We start from the raw sequence: 11273 nt of genomic DNA, 5'->3' as shown, positions 1-11273 counted from the left end.
ATGGACGGTAGTAGATGCCAATCCGAGCGTGTGTTCGCGACTACGACTAGTCTGCCGCACTTCCGGCCAGACCGCCGGATATCCGCCGAGTGACCCTTACAAGTCCTTCTTGATCCTGAAGTGGAATAGGTGCCGCTGTTGCGGCTGGTGTTGAGTTCAGAACCGTAGCGGGACATGGGGCTGGAGGACGAGCAAAAGATGCTGACCGGGTCCGGAGATCCCAAGGAGGTAAGGCAGGGCGACCGACTCGACCCTCTTCGCTGCCCGGAGGGAGGCTCAACACCTAGCCCGCCAAAACCCACCGGGCCCTATTGGCCCTGGAGTCGCCCCTGGAGTCTGCACCGTCGGGATTGCTGGTTCCCTTGACCCTTCCCCAGAATTTGTCGATTCATCTTGGACAAGTAGATGACTAGCCTTTCTCTGGTTCCTGGTTTCCCCCGTCTGTGAATGCAGTGAAGGTGTAACGACAAAGAAAATACTGTGTCGCCTAAACTTTTGTAAAAATTGTATTTTTATTTTTAGTCGATCAGGTGTTTCGAGACCCTAGTTTGGCAGGTTTAGGGAGCAGGCTGACCAGCCCTAGTGCTTCTCTCCACTCGGGTCAGGAATCCTGCCACATTTTCTGTGCAGGTTCCGAAGATCTGGCCTTATGCTAGTTTCTGTAAAGAAGTGGTGGTTTCTTTTTTTCGGTAGGGGTGAAGGTGGGAGATATATTTGGGGACAGTGTAGGAATGTGCAGTATAATTCTGTGCTGATGGAAGAGGGAGCTCTTTCCCAGAGTAAGAATACCAATTTAATAATTATTTTTTGACTGCTTACTATTCCAAGTTATTTATATGTACTAATCCGTTTAAGCCACACACTAGTCCTAGAAGGTAAGTATTGGGTACTGTTCTTATTGTCATTTTACAGATGAAAAACTAGCACAGAAAGGTTAAATGTCTTTTCTAAGGACCACAGCTGAAAAATCATGGAGCCAGGACTTGAACCCAAGCAGCATGGTTTCTGACCCAACCAAGACTTAGCCACAGTGCTTCACAGCTTTACAGAAGCCAGCTACCTTTGTTTTCCAGTCACATTTCCTATCCTTTGTTCTCTAGTCCCTTCAGGGCAGCTGTTCCAGGTTTATGGGTTCAAAACAGATGGAAACTAGTTTATCCCAAGATTTTTCCTAGTCTTATTATTTTCCGAAAGAGGAGCAGAATGAAATGGAACCAGCCTCAGGATGTTCAGCAGGAAGTATACCAGAATGTTCAGCACTCCTACCACAGCAGTAGATGAGAAAAAGCAAGTAGTCAGTTTTAAAATTAAGAAAACTGAGGTCTTTAGGGCGCCCAGGTGGTTCAGTTGGTTGGATGTCTGCCTTCAGCTGTGTCATGATCCCAGGGTGTTGGTATCCAGCTGCGACAGGCTTCCTGCTTGGTGGGGAGTCTGCTCTCTCTCCCTCTGCCCCTTGTCCACCCCTGCCCCTACTTGGGCACTCTCTCTCTAACAAATAAATATTTTTAAAAACTAAGGGCTTATGAAGAACCTATACCTTTTGGACATTACATCTTTTTGTTTAGTGTGACCTTGGTTTTTGTTATTGACTGGAAATTTTACATGAAGTAGTCCATATTCAGACTTGGATTTGTTTTTCTACATGTCCTAATATTTTTTCATACAATATTATCAAAATGATCAATGTAGTAGCATTGCTAGTAGAGAAATGATACAAAGGTCTTGTTTCTAGGATACAAATTCCAGGTTTCTTTTTCTTTTATTTTTTTTAAAGATTTTATTTATTTATTCATGAGAGAGGGAGAGGGGCAGAGACACAGGCAGAGGGAGAAGCAGGCTCCATGCAGGGAGCCCAACGTGGGACTCTATCCCAGGTCTCCAGGATCACACCCCTGGCTGAAGGCAGCGCCAAACCGCTGAGGCCCCCCCCTGCCGCCCCCCGCCCAAATTCCAGGTCTCTAACTGAAACAGAATATGATTTCCGTTTTTTGGAAGAATTTTTTCAGTGTGAATTTTTTTAAAGAGCAAGGGTAAGAAACCTTAATGAAAATCTAGAATTTGGGACGCGTGGGTGGCTCAGCGGTTGAGCATCTGCCTTTGGCTCAGGGTGTGATCCCAGTCTGGGGATCGAGTCCCACATCGGGCTCCCTGTGAGGAGCCTGCTTCTCTCTCTGCCTGTGTCTCTGCCTCTCTCTGTGTGTCTCTCATGAATAAATTTTTAAAAAAGAAAAAAGAAAATCTAGAATTTGACATCCTAAAAATCTTCATGTTTAGAAGAGATCTTTGCTAATTGTGAGGATAAATAGCAGCCTTAGCCCTCCCAGCTTTCCTGAGCTTTGGTCTCTTTCCCAAAGGGCATGGTAGGGACAAGCAGATTGTGTTGGATTTTTGAAAACATAATGAGGGATTGCTGAACTAGTTCTTGATATTTTCCTATATACCTTTTCTTTCCCTTCCCCCAAACGTGGATACATGGATGTGCAGGCAGGCAAACAGGCTGAAATATTGATCAGACTCTATTGTGCCCCAGATTTAGACCTATAATGATGCTTCCATAGGGAATTTTTTGCTCTTAAGAAGAAAGGAAACAAAGTTTGAGGTTGTGTACCTGAATCAGAAGTAAATAGGTAGAAGGTGGTATTTCCAAGGTTGTGAATGGAGCACTGTACTGTAGACCTTTGATGCACTTATGCTCATAGTCTATGTAGAGACCTGGAAATTCAGCAAGTCAAAAAGCAGTGACTAACGTTTTTAGTTAAGCTCTGGTAACAAAGTTTAGGTTTGGCTATTTTCATATTCCTAGTTCAAGTTCAGAGTCTAGAAAAAAATGTTAGTTTTCTTCCTAATTTCGTTTTGGATAGAAGGACTAAACTGAGCTATTTCTGGTAATACTAGGACCTACCAGAATTTCAAACAAAAATTTCATGTGAACATCAGCTTGAATTTATATCAGAAAATGTCTAATTGGGGCACCAGGCTGGCTCAGTAGATAAGAGCATGTGACTCTTGATCTCAGGGTGGTTGGTGAGTTCAAGCTCCACGTTGGGCATAGAGCTTATTTTAGAAAAGAAAGAAAGAAAATGTCTAATTAGTGTTTGTTATCTGTAAAGTGGAGCCCTTAAGGGGCTGTTGTGATTAATCAAATTACAGATATGAAAGTAATTTATATACTTTATTTGTTTGAGAGAAAGAAATCAAGAGAAAGTGTGAGCAGGGTGGAGGGGCAGAGAGAGAGAGGGAGAAGCTGACTCCCCCTGAGCAGGGAGCCCGATGTGGGGCTCAACATGGAGCTGGATCCCAGGACCCTAGGATAACAACCTAAGCCAAAGGCAGAGGCTTAACTGACTGAGCCCCCAGGTGCCCTGCTTTATGTAGAGTGTCCTACACACTAGGTTGTTGCTAATGAAAGTGGATAGTATGTCCTTGTTGAAATGTACTCTGGGTTTGTTTTAATTAGGCATGGTAAGGTTATAGACTATAGACATGGAGACACTTTTTTTTTAAGATTTTATTTATTTATTTATTCATGAGAGACACAGAGGCAGAGACACAGGCAGAGGGAGAAGCAGGCTCCATGTAAGGAGCCTGATGTGGGACTTGATCCTGTTCCCCAGGATCACGCCCTGGGCTGAAGGCCAGCGCCAAACCCCTGAGCCACCCAGGGATCCCAAAACACTTTTTTTTGAAAGAAGAGTTTACTATTTATGGATCCCAAGAGGAGGGGAAGGCATACCACCCAGGGCCACATGGAGAAGTGCCTGGGCCAGTGGAAAGAGCAAGGGAAATCAGCTCTTGATTTCTGAGGGAAAGAATGGGTGAGGCAGGATAGGTTAGCTCTGGAAAGTTTAGGACTGGATTATTTGAATAATTTGGGGCTATAGGGGTGGTCTAGTTATTTGTACTTGGCCCTTAGGGTGATTAGGGCAGGAGCAATAATTCGTTTAGTGTAGATGAAGTGATTGGTGGTGTTTTGGATTGGTTGGTTTACATATGAAAGGTATTGTCCCCTGGGAGGAGCTTTCACACCTGAATTAGCAAAACCTCTAAAATGTCAAAGCATCATAAAATAAAGAAAATTTAAAAACAATTAATACAGTGTTTTTCCTCAGTAATTACAACACCAGTATGACTAGGAATATATGTCCTAAATTGCTGCTGACATTAATTTTGTTTTCCTTTTGTAGGAGGAAGAGGAGGAGGAGGAATTAGTGGTAAGAGCCGTCTCAGGTTTGGAACATCTCAGTAAAAGGAAGTTTGAGCTTCATGAAACTCTAAGGGCGTTTTAAGGAGTCTTTACTTGACATCTTGGAGAGAATGGAAGTGGAAAAAGCCTTTAGTACTGTCTGTGCTGTGGAGTGTTTGGGGGTGTGGGCCTGGGAAGCTGAATCTTCTGGGTTTGGAGCTGCTTCTGTCATGTTGTGAGAGAGCACAGCAGCATCTTGAGGGCCTGGTATTCAATTTTCTATCTGCTTTTTGCGGTTTAATAAAGGATTCTGGAAGGAACTTTTCTTATGTAGCCCTTCTCCTTATTAACATTGCCCTTCTAGCTGGGCAGCTGGGGCATGTAGGCCTGGCTCTCAGATGAGGGGAATTCAAATTCACAGACATTACATATCCCAAAATAATGTGTTAATAAGTGAGGCCTCCTATAGATCTACTTCAAGTTTGGCTAGGTTTCCTTTACCACCTTGTTTTTCAGATAGGACTGAGGCTTTCAGTGCATACTGGCAACCTTGGAAGGCAGGAATGTGAAACTTTCCCCTACTACTTAGCATCAGAATTGAATGGGAGACCCCATTCTGCCATTTCTGGTGGCAGTGTGGCTCTGCCAGCTGGCCTTCTGCACGGTAATTCAGAGGCAGCACCTTGGTTTGGTGGTTGTATTAATCAAAGCAGATGGTTTGTGAGTCTCCTCCTAAAACCCCCCATTTTGGTTCTTTTCTCTGTTTCTCCTTCAGGATCCCCTAACAACAGTGAGAGAGCAATGCGAGCAGCTGGAGAAATGTGTAAAGGCTCGGGAGCGGCTAGAGCTCTGTGACCAGCGTGTATCCTCCAGGTCACAGACAGAAGAGGATTGCACAGAGGAGCTCTTTGACTTCCTGCATGCAAGGGACCACTGTGTAAGTTAGCTGGAAGTCAGGAAGGGGAATGCTTCTGGTGGCCAGGCCTACCTGGTCCTGACAACCTTCCACACTAGGGGCAGTTCTGTCAGTAAGCATTTACTTATTGGCCCATACACGTCAGCTACAGTGCTGAGCACTTTACGTAAATAATCTTACCTAATTCTACTACTTTCACTGGAGATAGGTGTCATTAGCCCCATTTTACAGAAACTAAAACTGAGGCTTAAAGAAGAGAAACAATGTCCCAACTTGGACTGCTAAACAGTGGAAAAGCTGGATTTTGTACCTTTAAGTGGTAGGCTATTCTTTAAAATCATTTACATTCTCCAGTATGTCTTATACATTGCAGTTGGTCCAAAAGGTATTCTTTTCCTTTTTTTTTAAAGATTTTACTTATTTATTCATGAGAGACACAGAGAGAGAGAGAGGCAGAGACAGAAGCAGGCTCCATGCAGGGAGCCCGATGTGGGACTCGATCCTGGGACTCCAGGATCATGCCCTGAGCCAAAGGCAGACGCTTAACTGCTGAGCCACCCAGGCATTCCAAAAAGTTTTCTTTTTCTTTTTTTTTTTTTAAGTAAATTTGTGTTTGACTCTTACATATAACAGGTATTTTATTTAAAGATTTTATTTATTTGACAGAGAACACACGAGCATGGGGAGTGGCAGGTGGAGGGAGAGGGAGAAACAGGCTCCCACTGAGCAAGAAGCCTGATGTGGGGCTCACTCCCAGGACCCTGGGATCATGACCTGAGCTAAAGGCAGACGCTCAGCCGACTGAGCCACTCAGGTGCCCCCATGTAACAGGTATTTTAAATAAATTACAGAGTAAGCAAAAGTTTGATATGATTGCTTATATTAAAGCTGATAAGCATATGAGAAGGTGCTTAACACCATTAGCTGTCAGGGAAATACAGATCAAAACCACAATGAACTATCAGTTCACCTATCAGGATGGCTATAATCAAAAACATAGGGAGAAATGTGTGAAGGGGGTCAAAGGTAAAAAAAGAAAAAATAAATGACTTTTTCCCCCCCTCTGAAAAAGTTAATGATCTCCACTCAACCAATTTTATTTATGCTTCAAAAATCCCAGGGCACCTGGCTAGCTCAGTCCATAGAGCACGCAACTCTTGATCTTGGAGTCATAAATTTAAGCCCCATGTTGGGTGTGGAGCTTACTTAAAAAAAAAAAAATCCCAATATAGGTGTTTTGTTTTAATTCTGTAATATACAGTGGAAATACACAAATGCATATGCACCCCACCCATTAAACACATTGTGACCATTAAGGAAGATATTTTATAAAGATAGAAAAATGTAACTGAATTATACTGCCTAGAGATAACCCTGTTTTCTTGTATATACTATCAGATTTTTAAACAAAATGGAATCCTAAGTACATTTAAATATAAAATATGAATAGAGGTATTACATTCCTTTTTCAACATAATTTTAGTGGAATGAAGGAAAAAAATTTTTTTAACTTTTAATTTTTTTTAAGATTTTATTTCTTTATTCATAGAAATGCAGAGAAAGAGAGAGAGAGAGGCAGAGACACAGGCAGAGGGAGAAGCAGGCTCCATGCAGAGAGCCTGACGTGGGACTCAATCCCAGGACTCCAGGATCATGCCCTGGGCTGCAGGCGATGCTAAATCGCTGCGCCACCGGGGCTGCCCCAAAGAAGGAAAATTTGTATACAAAATGTGCATCTGTAATTCTCCATATCATTAAAAATAGATGGGTGTTGGTGATGTGGAGAAATTGGAAACCTCATATACTGCTGTTGGGGATGTAGATTGGTATAGCCTTATAGAAGGTGGTCTGGCAAAAAGAAAAGAAAAAGAAACTGGTCTGGCAGTTCTTCAAAAAGTTAACATATGACCCAGTAACCTTCCTAGGTATATACTCGAGAAATGGAGAGATATGTCTATACAAAAGCTTGTACACAAATATTCAAAGAAGGGATCCCTGGGTGGCGCAGCAGTTTGGCGCCTGCCTTTGGCCCAGGGCGCGATCCTGGAGACCCGGGATCGAATCCCATGTCGGGCTCCCGGTGTATGGAGCCTGCTTCTCCCTCTGCCTGTGTCTCTGCCTCTCTCTCTCTCTCACTGTGTGCCTATCATAAATAAATAAAAAACAAACAAAAAAAACAAATATTCAAAGAAGCGTTATTCACAATAGCCACAAAGTGGAAACCTAAGTGTTCATCAATTGAGAAACAGATAAATGTAATATATCTGTTATAATGGAATATTATTTGGCAATAAAAAGAAATCAAGCACTTTACTAAAAAAATTAAACTCTGCTATATGATCCAGCAATTCCATTTCTGGTTGTATAGTTTCAAAAGAACTGAAACTCTGTTCAGTTGAACAGGTACTTGTACATGCATGTTAATAGCAATATTCATAGCTAAAAGATGGATGCAGCCCAAATATCCATTCCAGTATAGACATACAATGAAATATTTAGCCTTAAAAAGGGAAGGAACTCTGCTACCTGTATGAACCTTGAAGACATGCTAAGTAAAATAAACCAATCACAAAAAAACATATGTCATTCCACTTATGAGGTACCTAGAGTAATCAAATTCATAGAAAGTGGAATGGTGGTTGTCAGGCTTCAGGGAGGGGAAATGGGGGATTATTTAGTTTCAGTTTGAGAATATGGAAAAAATTCTGAAAATTGATAGTTGCCAGTGTAAATTAATGCCACAGAAATGTAGAGTTAGGGATGCCTGGGTGGCTCAGTGGTTAAGCGTCTGCCTTCAGCTCAGGGCATGATCCCGGTCCTGGGATCGAGTCCCACATCAGGCTCCCTGTGAGGGGCCTCCTTCTCCCTCTGCCTGTGTTTCTGCCTATGTCTGTGTCTCTCATAAATAAATAAAGTCTTAAAAAAAAAAAAAAGTACAGTTAAAAATAGTTAAAAGAAAGGCCCCTGGCAGGCTTATTCAGAGGAGAGTGCGACTCTTAATCTCGGGGTTGTGATTTTGAAACCCATATTTGTCATGGAGCTTACTTTAAAAATATATAGTTAAGGGATCCCTGGGTGGCGCAGCGGTTTGGCGCCTGCCTTTGGCCCAGGGTGCGATCCTGGAGACCCGGGATCGAATCCCACGTCAGGCTCCCGGTGCATGGAGCCTGCTTCTCCCTCTGCCTGTGTCTCTGCCTCTCTCTCTCTCTGTATGACTATCGTAAATAAAAAAATAAATAAAAATTAAAAAATACATATATATATAGTTAAAATGATAAATTGCATGTTATTTAAATAGTTTATGAGCCAAGCACTGGGTTGAGATGTAGGAATGAATGAACTAGGCATGGTCCCTTCCTTTAGTTGAACCAGCATAAAAGACAAGTAGAGGGCAGCCCCAGTGGCTCAGCGGTTTAGTGCCGCCTTCAGTCCAGGGCCTGATCCTGGAGACCCCGGATCAAGTCCCACGTCAAGCTCCCTGCATGGAGCCTGCTTCTCCCTCTGCTTGTGTCTCTGCCTCCCTCTCTCTGTGTCTCTCATGAATAAATAAATAAAATCTTTAAAAAAAAAAAAAGACAAGTAGAATACTTAAATCTTTCAGGATGGCTTTCGCTGATGCTCCTATTTTAAGCCACTTCTCCCACTCTGCTACCCCCTGCTCTCGTAATTTCCTCAGAGCATTTCTCAGTCAGAAGTTAACCTCGTGTGTATTATGTTTCTGTTATCAGTCTCTAAGTTTCTCAAGAGACAGAGATACTGCCTGGTTTACCAATGTAGCTCCCTTAGCACCTGACATATAGTAGATATTATATAAATATTCGTTACATTAATAAACACTGATATGGGAGGTATAAGTTTCTGTGGGGAAGACAGAGGAGGGACAGACGTGTGGGGTAGGAGTTTGTTTAGAGAAGGCTTACAAGAAATGACATGTAAACTTAAATTCTAAAGGAAAGATAAAAGGTGAAAAAGTGGGAGAGAGTTCTAGGTAGAAGGGAGATAGTATTCATGTAACTGAAGGTAGTTCACTAGCACTTAGGGGTGTGGGTATGTGGGAACGCTATGGAAAGAGAAGGGGCAGTAGTGTGTTCCAGGTCATGAAGGACCTTGTAAGCTATGACATTAAAGCTGCCAGTTGATGACATCCTTTTCTTTCCCATCTAGGTGGCCCACAAACTCTTTAACAGCTTGAAATAAATGTGCATACTTCACCCCAGCCTTCATCACCCGGGCATCAGGATATTTCATGGTTTTGACCATGCATTTGTTTCGTATCTAACTGTACGTTCATGTGGACCTCATGGATTTTTGGCTTAGACAGTAGCTTCTAAGTAATTAGCAGTGATTCCTCTTAATAAAGTCCAATGATCTGCAGACCTGTTGCCTCCTTTCCTTTTTTTCTTTAATTTGAAAATTTCAAACATAAGACTAGGTAAACAATAATCAACTCCCTGGTACTCATCACCTAGCAAATATCTCTCTTTTTTTTTTTAAGATTTTATTTATTTGAGAGAGCAAGGGTACTACCTGGGGGAAAGGGCAGAGGGACAAGCCAACTGCTCAGTGGGAGCCCAACACCAGGCTTGATCCCAGGACCTTGAGATTATGACCTGAGCCAAAGTCAGACGCCTACCCAATTGAGCCACTCAGGCACCCGCCAATGTGTATGTGTAATGATAAGGACTTTTTAAAGATGTATGTTGGGACACCTGGGTGGCTCAGCAGTTGAGCATCTGCCTTCAGCTCAGGGCGTGATCCAGGAGTTCCTGGATCTAGTCCCACATTGGGCTCCCTGCATGGAGCCGGCTTCTCCCTCTGCCTGTGTCTCTGCCTCTCTCTCTGTCTCTCACGAATAAATAAATAAAATCTTAAAAAAAATAAAAAATGTACTTTGATGCCAAAGTCACAGTTAAAATGAACAGTGATGGCTTAATTTCATTGAATACCCAGTCCATATGAAAATCTCCTACCACAAAAGTGTCTTGACAGTTTTTGGTCTCAGTGTCCAACCAGGTTGTTTTTTTAAACAAAAAAACAAACAAAGATTTTATTTATTTGAGAGAGTGTGTGAGAAAGAACATGAGTTGGCGGGGGTGGGCAGAGGGAGAAGCAGGGAGCTTGAGCTGGGGCTACATTCCAGAACGCAGGGATCATGACCTGAGTCCAAGGCAGATGCTTAACTGACTGAACCACCCAGGCACCCCACAAGGTGGTTTTTTAAAAAAATATAAGTGTTTTAAGAAGGAATGAGGAAGATACACGTTTGTGAAGGGAGAGGTACTGGATTCTAAGCCGGGTGAGAAAAGGGCACTGGGGTAGGCAGTGCTGGTAATGGGAGATTGGTTACATACATAGAGTGGTGGGGGAATACTTAGTTAATATATTGAAGGTAATAAGTACTAGCAGAGAATGGAGTTAAAATTAGGGAAAAGGAAAAAGCCAGAAGGAACCCAGCAGCATTGAGGTATTTATAAACTAGATAAATATAGATTTCGATGTAAGTATATATAGACATCAGTGTGTATATGTAGGGAATGTATATTTCTCTAGCTCAGCCCACAGAGGGCTTAATTCTCCAGTAAAAGGAACCAAGGCTCCTTGGAGAAATGGGTGAATCCAGGACTGGGAAAGTATAAGATAAGCATGGAACATTTTGTTTGTTCCAGCAAAAAGAAAATGGTCAAAGAACAATAGGGACATGTCAGAAGTACACAAAAGCTACTAGCCAAATCCAGAACAATGTGAGCATCATAATATATAATGATAATACTGGATTTAAACTCAATAAAATAAGCCATGATTCCATACTAATACAGCTAAATGAATCAATTAAAAGGTGAGGGGCATCTGGGTGGCTCAGTTAATTAAGCGTCTGTTTTTTTTTAATTTTTATTTATTTATGATAGTCACAGAGAGAGAGAGAGAGAGGCAGAGACACAGGCAGAGGGAGAAGCAGGCTCCATGCACCGGGAGCCTGACGTGGGATTCGATCCTGGGTCTCCAGGATTGCGCCCTGGGCCAAAGGCAGGTGCTAAACCACTGCACCACCCAGGGATCCCAAGCGTCTGTCTTTAACTCAGGTCATAATCCCAGGATCCTGGGATCAAGCCCTGCATTGGGCTCCCTGCTTGGTGGGGAGCCTGCTTTTCTCTCTCTGCCACTCCCCCTGCTTGT

At 42.7% G+C, this 11273-nt stretch overlaps 1 protein-coding gene across 2 annotated transcripts; it reads left to right on the top strand.

Annotated features, from left to right (window-relative positions):
- The first annotated feature begins 75 nt into the window (after positions 1-75).
- Positions 76-9473, top strand: LOC129520545 (cytochrome b-c1 complex subunit 6, mitochondrial). Of its 2 annotated transcripts, XM_055341589.1 has the most exons (5): positions 116-228; positions 4185-4211; positions 4700-4847; positions 4959-5120; positions 9264-9473. In XM_055341589.1, exons 3-5 carry the CDS (start codon positions 4785-4787, stop codon positions 9294-9296), a joined length of 258 nt encoding a protein of 85 aa, XP_055197564.1. In that variant the 5' UTR covers positions 116-228; positions 4185-4211; positions 4700-4784; the 3' UTR covers positions 9297-9473. The 2 variants fall into 2 exon arrangements, with proteins under 2 accessions (XP_055197563.1, XP_055197564.1); XM_055341588.1 differs by lacking the exon at positions 4700-4847 and having other exon boundaries at positions 76-228.
- Positions 9474-11273: the final 1800 nt, after the last annotated feature.

This window comes from Nyctereutes procyonoides, unplaced genomic scaffold (genome assembly GCF_905146905.1).
Source record: "Nyctereutes procyonoides isolate TBG_1078 unplaced genomic scaffold, NYPRO_anot_genome, whole genome shotgun sequence".
NCBI lineage: Eukaryota > Metazoa > Chordata > Mammalia > Carnivora > Canidae > Nyctereutes > Nyctereutes procyonoides.
This window is presented reverse-complemented; position numbering and strand designations above follow the sequence as displayed.

Bases quoted from the DNA above. Each gene is read 5' to 3' on its own strand.
- LOC129520545 (XM_055341588.1), top strand. From the start codon at position 175: ATGGGGCTGGAGGACGAGCAAAAGATGCTGACCGGGTCCGGAGATCCC. The intron at 4,212-4,958 runs GTAAGAGCCGTC...TTTCTCCTTCAG, and splicing joins AGGAGGAGGAGGAATTAGTG to GATCCCCTAACAACAGTGAG. The intron at 5,121-9,263 runs GTAAGTTAGCTG...TTTCCCATCTAG, and splicing joins TGCATGCAAGGGACCACTGT to GTGGCCCACAAACTCTTTAA.